This window comes from Carettochelys insculpta, chromosome 8 (assembly GCF_033958435.1).
Source record: "Carettochelys insculpta isolate YL-2023 chromosome 8, ASM3395843v1, whole genome shotgun sequence".
NCBI lineage: Eukaryota > Metazoa > Chordata > Testudines > Carettochelyidae > Carettochelys > Carettochelys insculpta.
Window position 1 is genome coordinate 73,604,041 of NC_134144.1, and position 18,920 is coordinate 73,622,960.

The following is an 18,920-nucleotide window of genomic DNA, read 5'->3' on the forward strand; positions in this document are numbered from 1 at the left end:
AGGCCCTACTAGTTAAGCCTAAAGAATTACATCTTCTTGTCACAGATCTCTAAGCAGGGCTCCTGGAATTCTGAAACCATTCAGAACCATTTGGAAGCTACAGTAACATTTCACAACAAATTATAGCAAATCTAAGAGCATGTTAAGCCTGGCAGGGAAGTGGGCAGCAAAAATAGAATAAATTAAGGCTAGTAAAAGGGTTAGGGGGAAATACAAGAATTTACAAATATATATCAGAAGAAAACAAACACAAAGACTTAGCAGAGATACTGAATAGCTTCTTTACACAAGACTTTAACAGCTATCACCTCATCACGATGATTAGAGCTGTAGAATCATAGGGTCGGAAGGGACTGCAAGGGTGATCGAAGTCTAACACCCTGCCAACATTCAGCATTTGTGGTATCGAAGCCATCATGACTTAGTGAAGGGTAATTCTGTGCTACTGAACTTTCAGAGGAAGCTCAAGTGCTGGTCAAAATAATATGCAGCAGTTAAGTCAAAATTCAGATGCACTGATGAATATTAGATTTGGCCATCTCACTAAAAAGGATGGCAGGCAGAGTAGTATAAAATTTCATGACTGGGAAATGATTACTTCTGGCCCAAACTATTCAGATTCTCTTACTTGTGCATGTAAAAAAAAATGTAGCCACTTCGGTCTCTATCACACTGCACGGAAGTCTCTAGAGCTCTAGACACTTCTAGGTCATTGTAAGTGAACCACGACTGTTTCTTGATATCATAGACATCACTGATATAATGACCTAAAAAAAAAAAACAGAAGCTTTATTTATTTTCACGATACTTAAAAAACCCTCAAAGTTTCTCGACACCCTGTTGCAGTGAGCTGACAGCTATACCCTGAAAGGTATTCATTTTGTACAACCCGCTTATAGACTAAGCAGATATTTGACTAATTCATTTTAATGATGAAAACAGATCTTAACAGTTTTCTGCAGCTTCAAAGACTATGACAACCACATTCAATTACATTTCTTTAACCTACACAAGAACAGAGAGAAAGGTATTATACTCCCTACCTGAAGAGGATGTGCTTCCAATATGGCTGACAATGCTGATGAGCCGATAGGAATGAGGGAGCTCTCCTATCTGCAAAACACAAACCAATCATTTGCTTTTAAGGATGCTCTTAATTCCACGTAGCTCAGAGCACCAGGCCTTACAGCTAGTGAAAATATGGCTTTGGGTACTTTGTACACAAAATGCAGCTGTTTGAGCAATGTGAACAAGGAACTACCACCTGGATCAGATCAGAAGGAAAAGAAGTGCCCCTTTAAAAATGGGAAATTCCATGTAGGTTTATTTTTTTTTTTTTATTTTCCCATTCACCAATCTGCTAATGGAAAAACAACCAAGCAGTCATTGTCTTGATTCCGAACCAGCAAGCTGGCAGAAGTTCTCCATTTTGCCTTGCACTGCCAGTTGTCTAGACCCTCTGTTTCCTGACTGATCGCTTTCCAGAGAGAAGTTTAAAAAACACAGCAGAGAACTAAATTGATTTTTGCAGTATGAAAATCCCATTTGACAAATGAGGTAAATCAGTAGGGAAAGACTGGACTGGAGGCCTAGATTCCTTCTTCCCCTGCTCTCGGAGAAAAGAGAAAGTGTCCCTCTCTCTTATTTGGGAGGAACCTCTTCTCATCAACTCAGCAGTGATAACTGAGAACACATAATGCTGACTGTCCCTGAAGATATTTCCTGGTTCTCCTTGGCCTGACAGACCAGTTGATGTGGGGTTTGTTGTGGCCGTGAAAATGCAGCATTCTCCTTACAACCAAGAGAGACAAGAGACCCTCAGTGGGCCAGACAGCAGGAGTTCCTGCTATATTCTGCTCAGGGCTCAGAAGGCCTCCTCCACAACTTGTCTAACCTTTAATGTTCCAGAAGCTAGAAACCACAGCAGTTATCATAAACCACTACACCATCTAGAATGTGGTTTCTTCCTTTATGATAATTAAGCAACCCATATTTGTACTTGTTTCACATACAGCAGAACGCTCCCAGAGGTCAAATTACTTTCTCTGTCCCCCTCCTCACCCATAAGATTCCTCAGGGCAACTAACTGGACTGGACAGCTCTTCTCACTACAGGACATGCTCTTACAGGCAGGGAAGTCCACAGAACTATGGGGCATTTCCCAGTGCTAATGGGAAGGCTGCTACATAACAAGGTCCTCTAAGATCAACTGATTCACCAGCTACACAATATCTATTGCTGACCACATGAAGAGACCTTAGTTCCACATTTGGTGCTCATAACAATGGATCATCACCTCAGCATTCTTTTTCAGCTCTTCAGCTTCAGCTTCTGAGTACTCCATGTCAAGAACATCCTCAGTCCCAGAGTCCTCATCAGAGCCAACACTGTCCAGAAGAGAGCTATTAAACTCTAAATGGCATAAAGACACAATGTTGCCACGTTAATCTTAGGCGCATCATGAAAGTAGATCACAGAAATTACAAGGTTGGATTATGTTCATCTCTACAATGAATCTTCATAAACAAGCACAAAGGAAATGTTGAAGCTAAGGACTCTCCCCCCTTCTGAGGGAAGTAAAAGGGATATTGGAAATTTGCAAAAGCTTTCTCTCCTCCCCTCTCTAGCTATGCAAAAATATGGAAATGTATGCTGTGTATATGAATCAAGGAAAAGACTCCTAACTATAGATGGCAGAATAAAAGTAACAACGTATCAACCTTTCACTTCTTTTTTTTCCTTTCTTTTTTAAACAGCCTAAGGTAAAGGACACAAAAACAGTTAATGCAGCAGTAAAGTTACATGACATTCCGTTTGATTGCATAGCTGTGTTTCTCGTAAATGCTGGTAGTCCCTGGTAATCCCCGCATCCAGATTAAATGAACTGTGCCCATTTTGCTCAGTGACTGGGAAGTTTCCATGGTGACAAGCATTTCTCTATATTGCAACTATAAGCTCTATTCACAAGTACATGTGTCAATTAAAACTGGCATCTAAACCAGGTCCTGCTGGCAGTGTCCATCGCTTCATTGTCTATGCAGGATGAGCAGCACTGTTCACCGCAGGAGCTTTCAGAAGGCTTGGCTGAGCAAAATGCACACAGCTTTCTGTTGGAGCTGGAAGAGCTCCCGAACACAGAGTTCTGAGTTCTCTACGATTCTGCAGCTACCCAACTAAATCTTTTTTCCGAGAACTTGTTACAGAAGCACTTAAACTTTGCCCAGATAATTCAAGTTTGTACACCTGAATTCTCTGCTCTTCTCTGCTCCCTGTTTTTTCTTTTAAAACAGTCATCATGCCATTTATGATGGAAAAATCTTTGCCAAAAGTAAGGTTTGTGCAACTTGCTGTGCGCTCCACAGCTGAACCCTCTTAACTGAGAATACTTCATTGCCAGTCTTCATGATGTCCTTTATAAGCAACATTGCCCCAGAGAAATGTGGACTGACAAGTGAGTCATGCCTGCAGGCACTGCAGAGGATGCTTGGTTTCAGTGTGCTGATAATGCTGGGATTACTACACTTACATAGAACCAAAGGGCTGCCCTCCCGCCCCCCCGTTATTTTCTTTTTTAGGACAACTGACAGCTACATGTGAGAAGGAAACAGCAACCTTACAGTAATCCCCCAAGACACAGGAGGGTGCATCCTATGCAACCCTTGCGTGCCCCAAAATTCGCATAAGTTGGGGGCTTGGATGGTAGGTTGGGGTGTGGAAGGGGGATGGGGGAGATTTAAATCTGGGGTGGGTTAGGGCTGCAGGGGAATGTGGGTGGTAGATCTGAGCCAGGTTCGTGGAGGATGGGGCCAGGGCAGCGGAGGCTGGAACACACTCCTCCCCATGGCACTCAGGAGAAGAGCTGGCTGCCAGCTGCGAGAATTTGCTAGACCATGGGAGGTCATTATTGTCTCCCAGCATTATCAACACTTTCACTGCTCACTTCTTGGAAGACATTGATTTAGCTGTAATCTACCCCTAAAATGCATGGAACACTGAGAGCCATGACTGGTGGCTGTAAAGAAACTTTACGGGACTGGAGGAAACTTGTCCAATACCCACGATAAGTGGTCATCGAAGTAAATAAATCATTCTGGTTTATGGATATTGCTGGACAAGAGCGTTCCTAACTAGAGAGGTTCAACCTGTACTAAGCCGTTCATGGGGGCTTCCGATGCCACCTCAGTTCAGAATGGACAGGTGGTGTACATGTACAGTTTGAATGTTCTGCAGCACTACACCTTACTGTGGATTATCTGTTCTTTTACTAGCTGTAAAGCATTCTTCCATCCCAATGGGCAAATCTGTTCCATTTAAGTGTATTAAAATGTTAATCCAAAATTCTACAACTACGACAACCAAGGACTTTGGGAATTCATTCACCCAAAAGGGGATTATGCAAGTGTCTCTTAAGATGGCTTTTCAGGAACACAGAATTTCAAGATTCAATTTTTTAAAAATATTTTACACAGATATATGTATTTAAGAATAAAAAAATACCACCATTTTCAGATAAGGAATTTTTGCTGGCATCTACTTCTATAACTGAATGAAATAAAACTAAAAAGAACAGAGCCAAATACAATTAAGCGCAAAAAGGGCATGAAATCTCAGGTGCTTTTCAGATCAGACTTGCACTCATGCACATGGGTGTATTTCTGCTAAGTAGCAGCTGTTAAATAAATTTTACCTTGTAGACTTAATTCCGTAGCTCGTTTAAGGTCATCATCTTCTTTTTGTTCTCGTGCCTCCTGACGTAAAGAAAACAAAACTTAGTTCACTGAGACACTTCACTGCTTAAAATTCTTGCCATGTGCTTCTTCAGTTGAAGCTGTGCTGCTCTGGTTTGTACAACAATCCTGACATTGTACATTATTAAAAGTTTCATGTGAAGGGATGTTTACAATCGGCAAGAGACCAATGTTCCAGTCCACCAGAACCTGGGGCAAACCTTAATTAAAGCTTGTCAAAGCTACTGAAGTTTGGTATGCAGCAGAGCAAGTCCCGAGTAACATCATGAGCTCTGTCTAGATCACTGTTTTGAAAAGCATCATAATGAATTTTTGAATCATTTCCCAAGTAAAACTCGTCACTTATGCACAACGGTCCCCAGATTATGACAAAATTTACACTATTTTCTTCCCCAAGCTAACTGAGGAGACAGTCCTCAATGAAATGTGAAAAAACCTGCTACAGTTTATTTTAAGAACGGTTAAAAAAGGGCTTGGCCTTTATCTTAATAAAAATATAGAACTCACAGAAATTCTTCTGCATTTCCCAAATCCAGAAAAGAATTTTGCGAACATTACATCAATTAACCTTAACAAGCAGAGATCGACAACAGTAAAACCATTTTTAAAAATGTCTCTGCCCTGGCTCTTCCCACGTCCCTGAAAAGGGATCTGTGCTATAGCATAACTGATTCCAGCTGAAGAGACTGAATGTGGCTGTCTTCGAGGCCAGTTGGCACTACCCCATGACACAGCACTTTAATCCAGGATCTGAATTCATGACATGTTTTAATCATAGGTGGGATGGCAGGTCTTCATAATAACTATACCAGAAGGTAACATTTATATCCATTTTACATTAGTGCCATAGGGGTTTTTCATCTCAGAGTTCCAAAGGCACCTAAGAATATCTATCTTAGTAATGTAGCTGAAATAAAGCAATCCATCACTGAGCTGCTAAATGAACCACACTGGATGATAGGGAAATGCAGCCCATGATATTTAGGAAAATTCCATCTGTTACAAGGTGTACCATGACATCTAATGTCAACACAGGTTAAACCCTTCTCTTCTGGCACCATCGGGACCTGACCAGTGCTGAATGAGAAAATTTGCCTGCCAATGGGAGGTCAATATTGTCTAGCAGGTTACCAACACTCCCACTGCTTCCTGGGCTCTTAGAAGACTTTTTGGATAAATTACAGCTAAATAACAGCACAGAACACTGAGAGCCAGGGCTGGTGGCGGGAAACAAACTTTATGGGACCACGGGAAAATGGCCCACACTCAAGGTAAGTAGTCGCCTCGCTAACTAAAATCATGCTGGATTATGGATGTTGTCTGATGAGAGAGTTCCTGATTAGAGAGGTTCAATCTGTACAAAGCAGACAGGACCACCAGTCTGAGACCTGGTAACAAATTATGTTTTTCCCCCTCACGGTAAACTGGACTGAACTCAATTTGTTTCTGCAGGGAGGATGAAGGGTTAAGGTGACTCCAAGTCATCTAGATACTTCAAACTTGAAAATAAGTAGCATTGGCAAAATTAGACTTCCTTTCTGCTAAACAATAAAAATAAAAATTTATATATAAGCTTTTTATTTTTAATTTTTTTTTTTTTTTTTTTTTAATATTTGCTCAGTGCTATGGAACAATTTGGAAAACAGGGGTGCTGAGAGCCACTGAACTAAACTAAACGCCGCCTGTAATGAAAACCACTTCAAACCAGGGAGCGTGGCAGCACCCCTCGTTCCAGCACCTATGCAGGTGCTGAACATTCGGGGGCGGGTTGGGACTGGGTTACACTTAGGGCAGCACTGACAGCAAGGTTGCAAGGGGTTCTCTGCACAGCTGAGGTGCCCAAAACCACAGAGCACAAGCCCTGGGTGTAGCTGAAGTCCTACCCATGAGGTGCTGTTTGTTTGCTTAGTTTGGCTCAGCAGTACTGTGTGATTTGTAGTAGCTCCTAACTTGTCCTGAGGTGTAATTCGAGGTCCCAATATTTACTTTAATAGTTTGGGATCTAATTAGCTGAGAAACCTGCCCTCATCCCCCATGGGGTACCTCAGCTGTTGAGCTCAGAGGAACAGTTTGAGCTAACTGTGTTCTGATTTAAACCAGGGAGCTGCTGGATTGGTTGTCAGAGGGGGCAGTCATCTGCATTAGAACCTGCTTCTCCCTCTGCCTCTTGATAGGCGGGAGGTGAAAGGAAGTTAGAGTCAGGATTATAAACTTTCAGCACATAACCAGGTGAGGAAGATCTTTGCTTTTTTAGCATAGGTGAACCTTCTAAATATCTAGATGTGATTGTCCAAGTTTACCCTGAGATTAATACAGCTGATCTCAATGACTCTACCGAGTAGGGAATTAGAATAATCTGAGCTTCATACCCATCTCTTCTAGAAGATAAGGATTAGCAGTAGAGACAATTTGCAATTACTGTCCAAGATCAGGCTGAGCTTTCATTTTGCCATCAGGTTTCGGATGCTAGAAAACACTACTCAGGGAAGGGGTATCAGCTCTTACTTGTTCTTGGAGGCTCTGAGCCAGTGCCTGCTGAAGTTCCTGTTCCTCCCGCTCTCGCTCCAAATCGTACTGCTGCAGCCAGTCAACCTCCCCCTGTGAGCCTTCCGGAGTTTTGTTTTCCTTATTCTCATCAAAATCTTTAGTTATCTCAGTGAAATTGGCAGGACCTAAAGAAGCAGAGGAGATTTTTGGTCCCTGGTTTGTTACCAGCTGAATCCTCTTTATGCCACTGAACTCCTTGGAACACAGTGGCATCTACTGGTAGAGGGACAGCTCTTCAGTGTGTAGGAATTCCTAAGGATTTGACGAGAGAGGGGAATGTTATAACCAGTGTGCCAGGTTTGGGACTGAGCAAGGTTTTATCAAAACCCTCTCCCCCCAGATTCTATTCTTTCATTTGAAGTCAGCAGCCTTTGCCTAAACAAAGGCGTTCCATTCTTCTAGGCTTTCACAGTTGCAGCCCAAGTACAGCTAATTGACACTGCCAGATTTACAGTATGTAGACTTAATCAGTGCTTACATACTATGGTGTCGGCATTATAGAAAACCTAAAACTGAACCCATGATGTCACCTCTCAGTAAGGCACAGAAGCAGCAAAATCTCAGACACTGTTAGGGTTTGTCATTTTTTGCTTCTGTTTAGAACTAGATAATCTATAGGTTTTTAAATAGTATAAAAGCACAAGTAATTAAAACTCTGTCCTTTCACTTTTAAGAAAGAAAGATGTTTTACATAGCTTCTGGAGGGAATATTTGTTGCCACCACTATATATACACACCTCTCCCATCTGCAGCACATTTTCAACCCCCATTTGGCTACAGGTAAGTGGTCAGATTCCCCCCACAGCAACCAGCAAAACAATCAATGTGACACACCCATCCTCCAAAACTGGAAAAGTGGACGTCCACATCTGTTCATTGGTTATCAGAGGATCTTAGAACGCTGGATGCCAGCAGCTGCAACATCCAGAAAAAGCAGGAGCACCAGAATCAGGACTAACTCAGCTCTGTCTAATCCTCTTAAATGAACAGAACAGATTTTTTACATTACTTTTTAAGTCTCTGACTCAATCTCTTTGTAAAGAAGCAATACCCCACAATGTTTCTGGCTATTGTACAACACTCCAGTACTAGCAGAAAGGAAAGCATGCCCTCTCTGCTAGCTAGGTCTACCCCTCCATCTTTTTTGAAAGTACAGAAAAGTCAGTGTGATTGTGTCAAAAGCACCAGTGCATATTAATACAGCAGCAGATTCAAGTTGCATATTCAATCTACACTTTTCATGCATTGACTTCTGATATGAAGTTTCACTTGACAGTTCCTGGGCATTTTAAGCTAACTGTAACCTTAAGCACTATAGGATTTTTTGCATTCAACTTCTTAAATCTTCAGAGTAAAAGAAAAAGGGAACTTTGGCTGCATTTTCAGAATATTGGAGTTAATATTGGAGTGGTTCGAAGCAAGTAGTACAAACAGATTACAATATTTTAAAAGATTCTGTGAACCAGCTACAGGAGCTGTAATCCAGTTATCCCATACTCTCATCAATGGTGCTTCCTCACAACCATAACCTTAAGCATATCCGTAACTGCAGGATTTGGGGCTACAATCTCTAAAAGCATGCTGGGATTGCTTATTCTAAAGGATTAAACATAAACGTAAGGTGGTGTTTTAGGGGAAAAAAACATTCAAAATTAAATTATAATTCTGCTTATTTCTCATTACATAGCTGAGGAATTTTAGCCTTATCCTTTGAATCTACTAATCTCACACAAAAACAACTGTCTTCAGATATTATTTCCATGCTACTCAGGACTGCAGCTACCTGGAGACAGCTACAGGAAAAAAGCGTACTCAGAATATAGAAGAGTAAATTTCAAATACGGTTAATCTCAACTATTTGAACTCTATAAGCAGTGAGTCGACTCAAGTGATTGTCAAATAGGAAATGGAAGAAACCACTAAGAAAACACTGGTGATGACCTCAAGTTTTGCACAAATATACTACAAATGTTTGACATGAGAAAAAATTCAACAAAAAAGCATTAAAAAACAGGAAAAATTAAAGGTATTTACAGTATCTCCATATGCATCAGACACTACTTACAATCCACTCACATACAATTCATTATACACATGAACAGATATCTGATCTGCTGTTGTAAATACCAACTTCAGAATCACCACAGCATCTATTCAGTTAAGATAAAAGAGGACGGAGTTTTTTCAGACCTGAGTCTCCAGAGATAATCCTTAAGGGACTGATCCAAAAGTGAGTTACTTGTCGCATATCTGCATGAGCATTACACATACTTACACTCCACTCACATGAAATTCATATGCCATATGTTGCTGATCTGTTGCTGTAAATAGCAAATTCAGAATCATCAGAGCATCAGTTCAGATAAAGTTACTCCTCATCCTACCTGATTCCACAGCTGCTTTGGGTTTCTCCATCTCTGCAGAATGCATGTCTTCTGGCAATTCCTGCATCTCATCCTCTCCAAAACCAGTGTCTGGGCTGCTTGTGGGTTTATCTTCGTCATGGCTCCCGGAGAATGAGGCTTCCCTCTTGCTAATCTCTAACACAGCCGCTAGCAGCTCATCTTCACTCATTCCATCAAAACCAGCATTTCCCAAGTCAGAAGATTTATCACACTCTGGTTTACTTCTTTTTGAAACCTACAAATGAATTAATTCAGGCTTAAAGGCTCTATTAAAAAAATCACAGGTGTGTCACATCTGGTTTGCATTTACTGCCTATATTTCTTCTGAGTTAACTAGGAAGTGGGAGTTTGGGTCTCAACCACATTCAATACAGTTCACATATACAGAGTCAATGCAATATGACTTTTAGGGACAAACGTTAACTGTGAATAATAGATCAGCTGTGGTTTGCAGCCTTTTTTTCCACTTGCAGACTCCTAAAAAAAATTTCAGATCAATGTGCAGACAGACCCCTTTGGAAATAAGACAGCATGTGGATTCATAAATTGCTGCAGATCACAGGATGAAAACCACTGATACACAACTACTAGGATTTGGAAGATGTGCAAGAATACAGCTCTCTGTCTGTGATCACTTCTCCTTTCCCTCTTGACACCCTGCCAGATGGTGGTGACTGGTGAGCCCTCAGTCTCTGGTGACCTCCATGTATGATTAGCAAGGTCATCACTTAGTGCTTAGTGAAACTAGGCAGCAGCAACAGAAACACAACTTGTACTGAGAGACTGACAGACCACCAGTTAACCTGGACCAGGAGGAGAAGAGAAGGGGAAAGAACTCAGTTTCTTGAATGAACCTTAGACTGTCTCAGTACATGTGACCAGGAGAGGTCAAAACCTGAAGATCAGGGATGCACAGAGCAAGACATAAAAGAAAAATAAATGGTTCTCTCACAACAGAAAGGACTGTCAGCTCCACTTGGGACTACTACGGCTAATTCTGTAGCTTTATGTTGTTGGCATGTTAGCCAGCCCATACACTGATGCAGCAGACTTCTGTGCTCAGGCTTATCAAGCAGCTGAACAGATTAGCTGCTAAGGCTACATACTGGCTACACTAATGATCACATAACCATGCTGTGATGGAGTGGGGGGAGTGCATGTGAGAGACTCAGGCTGGATGTGTGTGAGACAAGCAGAGCAGCTCCCAGCGGCTAAGGATGACCCTGGGGCTATAACCTAGGCTGGCAGGTAACACCTCTGCCCTGCACAAAGAGGAGGGAGGAGCCGAGCTGGGTTTGAATCGGAGGGGGCAGTTAGAAGCAGGAGGGAAGAGGGAGCTGGAAGGCAGCCAGCCGCACGAGGGGGAAGCTACACCCCAGAGGGGCACCCCTCGGGCTCCTCTCCCCAGGACGGGTTGGAATGACTGTCTCTGATTGCTGCACTGACTCTTCTGTGAGAAACTGGGCCTCTGTCGCCTAATAAACTTCCTATTCTACCTGCTGAGAGAGTCACTCCTGCCTGCAGCCAGGGTACAGTGCATGGGGACCCCTGAACCGCACCACGCATGCGCTCAGATCAGATATTATTTACATCTCTGATTCTGTAAGACCAGTGCTACCAATGGCACCAGATCATGGATAGGGCAGGAAGGCAGATAGGAGGAGGGTGACATTCTAGAGAGAAAAAACGATCCAATTAGAGATAACTGGTAGCTGGTCACCTATGAGCAAACCTACAATACAAGCCTCAACGCTGCCCTACCGCAATCCCAGAAGACATAGATCTGATTGATTTGCTGTTCACATAGACTGGCTTCATTACTCCATTTCTGCGGTAACATCCAGTCACAACAGCACTACAATCTCACCCATCGCATAAGGAGAACCCTCAAAGTTTGTCTTGCTTTCCATTCCCCTCCCATACAAACTTGATTCAACTCCTTTCTACTGCACTTACAATGCCATTGTGCAGGCAGAAGTTACTTTGGATGCAGCCAGCATCTGCCATATGCAGACTTCAAAGGCAAAACTGCTGAACTATTAGAAACTTATCAGAAACGGCCTCTAAACACTTCTTGCATTCTCACCAGAGCTTGACAACTTCACTTTTCAATCAGCTAAAAGGGCCAGAGTCCAAAACACACAACTTGGGAGCAACGTTCCTGCTTATTTTTTACATCCATGCGCAGAATAAATTATGTGCACCACCGGTAGAAGCACAGGCTGCCAGCTGTGAGATCTCCACTCATCAGGGAATGTTGTTTGGGAGTCCACAAACTCAGTGACTATACATTATTATTTTCCTTCCCCATCCTCAAAGTCTGTCCTGTCCCTGCAGATTTACACAAAGAATTATACCGGATAATTGTAAGTGACTTGCTTTCATCCTATTTCAGCCAGTGAGCAGCGTCAACAGAAGGTAATTCAAAACACTCTAAATAGTGGCACACCTGAACTAAAGACTTGAGTTCAGTTCTGCTACAATTTCTTCTACTGCCAATGGGATCCAAAACCAACATGTACAGAGAGGTTGATCAGATGGCCTGGCAAAGCATTCCCCTTAGGACCACTGTGGTAATTATGAACCAGTCTTGCGTCTATTCAATCTGCTAGACCCTACATCTAAACACGGGGGTGGGCCCAATCTGGCCTGCCAAGACCCTCAGGAGCCTGCTGGGGCCCTGTGCTTTTAGGTACTGCATGCTCCTAGTGGCGTAGTGGAGGGGAGGGGAATTTGCACACAGCCTCCGCCCCCAGTACAATATGTGCAGCTCCCATTGACCAGAAACTGGCCAATGGGAGCAGCAAGGATTGTGCTGGGGGGCAAAGGTAGCACACACAGTCATCTCCCCAGCCCACTGTGTGGCACAGAGAGGCACATGGCCCCAGCAGGCAGCCACACTGAGCAGCCTCAGGCTGCAGCAGGCAGGGACCCTGCGTGAGGGTCCTGCCGGCCTGGGAGCCACCTAGGTAAGTGCGTCCCAGCCAGACACTGCATGTGGCACCCCACACCCCAATTCCCTTCCCCAGGTCACCACCTAAACTCTGCAAACCCCCTGCACATCCTCCCATGCCCCCGACAAGCCAAAATCCTTTCCTAACCCACTACTGCACCCCAATTCCCTGCCTCAGCGGGTCTTTGCCCACAAAAGCCTATGTTCCAAAATATCTGTTAGTCGATAAGGTGCCACAGGACTTCTTGTTGAACGTAAACCCTCTGCATTCGCTCCTGTACCCCTCCAAGGTCAGAGTCCTTTCCTGCACCCATAATCCCTTCCTGAACACTGCACCCCAATCCCCATCCCAGGCCACAACTCCCCCTTCACCCAAATGCCCCATCAGACTCCACGCCCTCTCCTGCACCCCAGTTTGCTACCGTGAGCTCACTTCTGCACCCAACCTTCATCAAAGACCCCGCACCTTCTATAGAAAAGTGGAGCCCTTGACCATTTAAAAAAGTCTTGGAGCTACTCCCCATTAGAAATTTCCCATCCCTGGTCCAGACACAAATGTGCAAAGGAATTTTAGGCCTGAAAGGGTACGTCTCCTGCACAGGTACATAAGCCTACTGAGAGGAAAGAATCCTTTACCTTTTCAGGCTCTTCTTGCTGTTGCTGCGGCTCTCTGGTCTGTACATCACACAGTCTTTGACTGTGAGCAACAGAGCGTTTCAATGGCTCATCTTCACTATCTGAATCCACACAGAGTGCCATGGAGCTCTTAGATTTGAATGTATACTTTCTGCAAGTTAAAAACACAGCTATAATTTCGTAACACTGTAGAAATCTGTTAAAACCAGGAAATTTGGGCGTAGGACTCCAGTTTGCTATATTTTGAAATCTATTTGCTTAGCAGATCCATGTTCTGTCCTATCTTATCTACTGGTGCAGGTTACTAAATTCCTTTAGCAGATATTCATAAAAAACTTCCCTGTACATCTGTGTTTAGGTATTTGCAGTGCATGAGCAACAGTATAGAAACATTAATTGGACTCCACTGCTGTGTTCAGAATCCATTATTATATAAACTTAGGAAAGTTATTTAAACAATATAATAATCCTGTGAAGCCCAGTAATACGGGTAGTAAGGATGCTAAATAGCCATTGCAGGACAAAATTTAACATGTGTAATATTTTTCAATTTTTCTCTTTTGGCCTTTTTGGATGTCACTCTTGGTTTTATTCAAACCAAAAGCAAAGAGGGCTCCAAAAGGTGAAAAATAAAAGTACTACGGTTCGGTTAGGAGAGCGGCTCTCAACCTTTCCATATTACCATTTCTGTTTCTGGAGTCCGATTTGTCTGACATATGCCCAAGTTTCACCTCACTAAAAATTACCTGCTCACAAAATCAGACATAATACAAAAGTATTACAGCACACTATTACTCAAACTTACTTTCTCATTTTTACCATATAATTATAAAATAAACCAAATGGAATATAAATACTGTACTCACATTTCAGTGTATAGTATATAGAGTGGTAAACAGATCACGTGCATGAAATTTTCATTTATACTGACTTCCCTGGTGCCTTTTATGTAGCCTGTTGCACAACTACGAAAATAGGTAAATGAGCTGATCTACTCCCTGGAATGCCTCTGCGTACCCCCACGACTACGTGTACCCCAGGTTGAGAACCCCTGAGTTGAGAAACCTGTGCTCTCCACATGCACCTTCCAGCATCTTGACTTTTATACAGTGTGAAGTTATCCAGCACTACATCAATAATTCTTTCTTGGGACCCGGCCTCTCAGAGCCAACTGTGAAACAACACCCTTCTAATTCCCATAAACCCTAGGATTATCCAACTCTTCCAGAACTAACACTGGGGCACCAAACAAAGCCCCAGGAAAGAGCTAGCTCTTGTAAGAGACTATTTTGCTTTTCTGGTAAAGGACTTTTAAAGCAGCTCACTTGCAGTTATGATTACAACTAGATTTTGAGAAGAGTGGAATGACCTGAGTCCATACAAACAAAGTTCAGTTTTCCTTGCTACTGAAAAATAATCCAGTTTGTGTTATAACTATTAAGCTCATAAAACAAGTATCAGAGGGGTAGCTGTGTTGGAAGACTGGGAATGGCTGACCAACTACAAAAGCAGTTTCTCCTTTCTTGATGTTCACAACTCCACATCAGCAGCTGGAAGTGGGCAACATCCTCCTTGACTGAACAGACCTCATTAACTCTGGCCTTCTCTTGACTGGCACTCCCTTCTTTTCACGTGCCCGTACATTGATACCTGCCTCTGGAATTTCCACTCCAATACAGCTGACAAAGTGAGTCTCTACCCACGAAAGCTTATGCTCCAATATATCTGTTAGTCTATAAGGTGCCACAGGACTTCTCAGAAAACAGGTTTATAAGCAAAATGTGGACGGATACCATTTGGTCTGTGTGAAAACTCAGTGTCCTTACCATTTATGCCATTGAATATACAATGTCACTATAACTCTACAACATGCAAAACACCAGAGAGAGTAATTCAAAACACAAAAGTCAACAGGGAGTAAAAATGGTATAGGAGGACAAAAGTGGGAGAGAAAGGCAATACTTTTACTTAAATCCTCAAAATTTCTTCAGAGTACCCTCAACACACAGAAATCTCAGAATTTCAACTCACCTACAAGGTGTGGAAGTGCTTACAGTACAGGAATTCACCATTTGGGAGGCTTTCAATGGTCGAGAACTATAAAAAAAGCAAAGCATTTATTGCTACAGTTACGAGAAAAAAATGTGCATTTTACTCTGCTGCTGCTGCTGCGTGCTAGCCCATGACCAAACACACCATTAGGAGAAAATCCATGTGTATTTGTTAATCACAGAGATTTAGGTTACGTGTACACTATGAGATACATTCCAATTTATTAAAATAGGTTTTGTAATGCTGGGTTTTATAAATGTGAATTTGAGTGAGTATCCTCACCTCTCAAGAGATTCCCCACAAAGTCAACTTATTGTTAGGGAGACCATGGCAGCCTGTCCAAAAAAATTGAACAGGCAGAAATGGGGGGAGGGGCAGTTCCTCCCGGCTCCAAAAAGCCTCAGGGAGACGGGAAGGAGGCAGCAGCTGCCAGTGCTCGCTGGGAGCCCCAGGGAACCTGCAGACACTGGCCCCCTCCAGAATGCTGGGGAAGCAGCAGGGACATGGCAGATGCCCACGTTCCCCCTTTTTCCCTGAGGCTCGGCAAAGTGACTCCCGCCAGCAGTTGCGCCTGGCCAGCTACTGGCGGAAAACGTTAACAGGGAGACAGTGCAAATACAGGACAATGAGTAAGCAGGGATACCTTTTCAGCATCCCAAATACGGGACCGTCCTGCCTAATATGGGATGGATGGTCACCCCAATTATTGTTGCCACACTTAAATGCCAAACCATCAACTGTTGCAGCAGTGCATTATGGGAACCTACCCCAGTTCCCTCATTCCCATACATTCTAGGTATTTCTGCTTGTGCAGCACGGAAGAAAAAAATGCCCTATAAGAAGTTGTGGATAGGTGATGTCATCTTCCCACATTGCACTGCTTTCCAAAAGAGGGAAATGAGGGCAAACGGCCATTTTTCCAGAAGGAAAAGTAGGGCTTCAACAAAGATCGCCGAATGAACTGAAATCTCTTGCTTCTATAACTGAACTGCTTTTTTACAACTGCATTATCAAAGACTTTACAAAAAGCAGCAGGTGCCTGCGTCTTCTCAACTGGCCCTCCAGCCACTTTTCCGTGTCAAGGGGGCCACAGCCTGAAGAGAAGAGGTTAGGGAAAAGATTTTTGGCTTCCTGCTTCACAACATAGAGTTGTCCAGTGAGGGGAATGGGGCTTGCCAAATTTCAACAAGCAGTGTTGCTCAGGTTGGGGGGAGGGGGGCAGCCCTGGCTGGCTGTGTGGGGGCCAGCCTCCCTTATTGCCATAGGGGGGTGTGGGGTCTGCAGCCACAGAGCCAGTTGAGATTGCTCCCCCCAGCAGCAGCAAGTCTTTGAACATCTTTTTGGATGGGAGGTCTGTGGCTGCAGGGCCAGTTTAAATGGTCACCCCCAGCGGCAGCATGCCCCCCCAAAACCTTTCCTGCATTTGGCGCTCTCACCACTTGCAAGCCAGGACATGGTGCTGCCTGGCAGCATGGTCCCTGCTGAACAGCAGCTGTGTCCTTTATTGTGTTGGGGGCTAGTCACGCAATGCGATTGGACACAGGAAAGATCCTGACTGCATGGCGCCTGTGGGGGAGGGAGTGGGGGACCCTGCATAAATGTAAACCACAGAAAAGAAGTTTCTTAGCATCTCATACAAGCATGACCCCACAGTCACAGGCTTCCTGTTGCTGAATTCAAACTTGCAGGCTTCCTGTTACCTAATTCCTGTGCTCCTGGAGAGCAGCAGAGATGGAAACAGCCAGAGTGGAGGACTGTGGGCAATTGTGGGACACACAGAGGACACCTCTGGAAGCTAATAAATTAAACGTAAAGACATGGCACTTCCACACTGGCCTTTATTCAAACTTCTAAATTTGAACTTGATGCTACACCCAGCCACTTTCAACAATGGTATATCAATCTTAGTGCTCCCTAAAATGGAGCTAATGGTATTTACAGTGAATACAGTGTGGTAAACTTGAGCTAACAGACTTAAATTCCATTTTATCATGTAGTGTAGACAGAGCCACAGAATAAGAATTCTGTGCTGTAAATATATAAAAGGTACTCAAAAATAATTAACCCTTGTAACTGGATTCACCTCTTGATGATACACCCTAGGACAGCTCTCAGATTAAAAGCTGCCTGCCACTCACATGAGACAAGAAAAAAGCTGGTCAGTTTCCTGGCTCCCCCAAGTTATGTGAAATTTGATTTATGTGGGGTTGCGCAAGAATGCAACCTCCGCGTACGTTGGGGGTCTACGGTACTGTTGAAAAACCTTATGCAAAACTAGGCATGAAGAACACTACTGAATATGCCAGACACATCCTAAACTCACTATGGTATTATGGGTATGGCACTAGACTGCAACACGAGACCTGGGTTTTGTCCCTTGGTCTGCCAGACTTCCCATGTGACACCAGGCATGATGCTCTGTGCCTCAATCTGCCATCTGTAAAAAAATGAGATGCTGGGATATGCCCATTCTGGAAATGCTTCACTAGTCACCCCATTTCCAAACAGATAACAGAATTGCAAAAGCTGCAGAGGTCGGCAATGACAATTACAAGGGTACGGAACCACTGCCGTACAAGAAGAGATTAAGAACACTGGGACTGTTCAGCTTAGAAAAGAGACAACTAAGGGGGAATATGACAGAGGTTTGTACATTCACGAATGACATATGGAGAAGTATCACTTACCCCTTCAAATAACCAGAGGTCACCCAAAGAAATTAATAGGCAATAGGCTTAAAGGAAGGACTTCATCAAACGCACTGTTAGGCTGTGGAACTTGTTGCCACAGGACATCGTGAAGGCCAGAAGTATAACTGGTCTCAAGAAAGACTGGAGTAAGTTCCTTGAGGACAGATCCAGCAGTGGCTATTAACACAGGTGGCCACGGACACAACCCCATGCACCAGGTGTCTCTCAACCTGTCAGAAACTAGGACTGGACAAAAGGGGATGGATCTACAGACTGTTCATTCCTTCTGAAGCATCTGGCCCTGGCCATTGTCAGATGGGATATGGGGCTAGATCGAGTACAGCTGTTCTCATGTACAGGTTTGACCTCCCAGTCCGGCACCCTCAGGACATGAGCGGTCCTGAACCAGGGATTCTGCGGAACCACAAGAGGTCAATTTTTCCCTGCTGGCTTGCAAAACCCACTCTTGGGCTCCCCTCCTCGCTGCTGCCCACTCCACGCTCCGGCCCAGCTAGGGCTCCCAGATGCCAGTCTCTCAGCCTGCAGCTTCTGTGATCCTTCCAGGAAACAGATGTTGTCAGGCTAGACAACCCTGGATTTCAGAAGTACAACATGTAATACTTCCTTACTTCACAGTACCTTCATTGTGTGAAGTCCTAGATACTACGGTGATGAGCACCACCAAAAACCCCCTATACATATATTAATGGACAGGACAGCAAACTAAAAGTTGCCTGGCAGCATCAGCAGTGAATGGGTAAGAAGTTACATCTTCTGGTGACAGCAATCTTGGTGTACCAAACAAAATGAAAGCTCAATCATCCTAGTAATTAAAATGGAAATAAAGCTGAATTACAAACTCACAGTGAACTTCTCTTGGTAAATTCTA

General features: G+C 43.6%; 1 protein-coding gene across 2 annotated transcripts in view; it reads right to left on the reverse strand.

Annotated features, from left to right (window-relative positions):
- The window catches only part of USP37 (ubiquitin specific peptidase 37), a 50,744-nt gene that overhangs the window by 4,031 nt on the left and 27,793 nt on the right, over positions 1-18,920 (reverse strand). For both annotated transcript variants that reach the window (XM_075001503.1, XM_075001504.1), the window contains exons 16-23: positions 15,321-15,386; positions 13,290-13,440; positions 9,680-9,935; positions 7,254-7,420; positions 4,688-4,748; positions 2,297-2,412; positions 1,044-1,113; positions 629-767 (exon numbers count right to left, since the gene is read on the reverse strand). In XM_075001503.1, the coding sequence (XP_074857604.1) occupies positions 629-767; positions 1,044-1,113; positions 2,297-2,412; positions 4,688-4,748; positions 7,254-7,420; positions 9,680-9,935; positions 13,290-13,440; positions 15,321-15,386 (1,026 nt within the window). The remainder of the gene's footprint in view (positions 1-628; positions 768-1,043; positions 1,114-2,296; positions 2,413-4,687; positions 4,749-7,253; positions 7,421-9,679; positions 9,936-13,289; positions 13,441-15,320; positions 15,387-18,920) is intronic.